Below are 2,119 nucleotides of genomic sequence, written 5' to 3' on the forward strand. Positions count from 1 at the left end.
TTGTGCCCAACTGTTTACGGACGCCTGCACGCACGCTCATGCGATTCTACAAGCTGCATCTGACTATGTCAGATGAGCTAATTATCAAACATGACAGATATTTTCCTCACCGCCTCGCGAGACCGAAAACTCACATATATCGACCCTGCACACGGTGAGATTCGTGTTCTATGCCTTTAGGGTTGGGGTAGAGTTATGGTTATGATTAAGTTTAGGGTAAGAGTTATGGTTATAAATAAGTTTAGGGTTTGGGATAGAGTTATGGTTTTGATTAAGTTTATATTAGGGGTAGACTGGGTTAGAGCTATGGTTATGATTAAGTTTAGGGTTATGGGTAGAGTTACAGTTATGATTTTAAGTTGAGTGTTAGGGGTATAGAGTTATGGTTATGATTAAGTTTAGGGTTAGGGATAGAATTACGTGTTTATAATCAAGTTTAGGGTTAGGGTTAGAGTTGTATGGTTATGGTTAAGTTTAGGGTTAAGGTTAGGAATTACGATTGTAGGTCTGCATACGATTTAATTACGCCTGTTACATAGTGTTCATGTACCATCTATCGGCACAGGTTTTCTTCAGCCACGCATTGTCGTACTCACTACACACACCCAGCCACAGTATACCTTCAATGCCTCTTCTTCACCCACACTCTCATCATGTCTCTCTGTGGGGGAGCTGCTACCATTCTCCTGCTTGCCCTCAGTGGCACCCTCTACCACAGTGTCCGTCATGGTGGCGGTAGTAGCACGTGTGCAGTGGTGTGTGGACCCGTGCGCACTTGCTATAGATGGCCTCGTCAGTGAAAGCCCCTGGAGTACCGGTAATAAACCAATTTATTAGTCAAAAGTTCCAGCGCATGAATAACAAGTATGGTCGTTTATGTGAACTGTAGATACATGTAGGATCATATATCTCTACTGTTTATAGCTTCTCATCTCCTTCAGACAGTTACCCTATCTTCTGCTATTGGTGGATGCCTTTTCTCACAAATTGGTAGGTAATACAGTCCAAGAGGATCTGCCCAATTGCAATTGCTGAAAATATGTCATAACACGTACTACATCACGAACATCATGAGAGAACAAAAACAAATGTTTTTATTCACTCCTTCACGTTTACGTGTATACATAGTATCAGGAGTAAGATCATTATCTTACTCCTGATAGTATAGATACGTTCAGGACTGTACCCGAACACTAACTCTAATCTCTTTTATTTAGGAATGCAACTCAATCACCGTAAGCTGACGTGTAGCTGCGCGCACGTACAGACACCAAAAACACCAGCGTGCTGGCTTGGGCTATAGACAGGAAGATACCAAGGGCACATGCATAAACCTGCTTTGACATAACTTTGCTCTTGATATGTTACTAACGCTCATAGGGTCTATGTCCCCCAGGGTACAGCCGGAATTAACGTATGCTGGGTACGGTCCGGTATACCGGAACGTACCCTGGTAACTATTTGATATGGTTAGGGTTAGGGTTAGGGTTATGGTTCGGGTTAGGGAGTAGGCCTATATAGGCGACTCCCTAGACTCGTTAGTGGAGTAGGCGAGGTACGGTCCGGCATATTAGATAATACCAGGGTACGTTCCGGCAGTATACCCTGGGGGAAATAGACACTCTCAGCATTACTATAACCCAGGGGGACGAAATTCAGATTTTTTTGCACTGGCCCAGATGGCTGGTAACAGCAATTTCTATTTCTTTCTTTTTTTAAATCAATGTCATGTTTCACGCTTGCATTTTCGATTTCAAATTTGTAAAATGTTGATAAATTATGGTGTGATATCATTCAGGTAAAACAGTAATGTAGGCTATTTGCTCACTATATTCTAATGAAAGTGTCAATGACACTGTAGCTCACCACAAACAAGTGCCGCGGAGCGACAGCGCTCATCTAACGTCTATACTGCGGTGACTCTGTGGTGGAGTGGTGGGATTCTAGTAAACCCTGTTAGTCCCAAATGTGTTCACATACACGCCGAAACAGTGGAGGGCACAAGGATGGTATCAGGAACCTTCTCAAAGGAATGTTTGTTGGGATCGTTATGAAAGTTGCCACAAGATGGCGCATACGTTTAAGTGTCTTCAGATTAAAGATGGAAGCTCCCATCGTA

At 43.0% G+C, this 2,119-nt stretch overlaps 1 protein-coding gene across 1 annotated transcript in view; it reads right to left on the bottom strand.

The window, feature by feature from the left end:
- The window catches only part of LOC106813724 (L-threonine dehydratase catabolic TdcB-like), a 14,468-nt gene that overhangs the window by 8,859 nt on the left and 3,490 nt on the right, over positions 1-2,119 (bottom strand). Inside the window, exon 2 of the mRNA XM_014817934.1 lies at positions 621-806. Within this exon, the coding sequence (XP_014673420.1) occupies positions 621-806 (186 nt within the window). The remainder of the gene's footprint in view (positions 1-620; positions 807-2,119) is intronic.

Source organism: Priapulus caudatus, unplaced genomic scaffold, assembly GCF_000485595.1.
Source record: "Priapulus caudatus unplaced genomic scaffold, Priapulus_caudatus-5.0.1 Scaffold814, whole genome shotgun sequence".
Classification (NCBI taxonomy): Eukaryota; Metazoa; Priapulida; class Priapulimorpha; order Priapulimorphida; family Priapulidae; genus Priapulus; species Priapulus caudatus.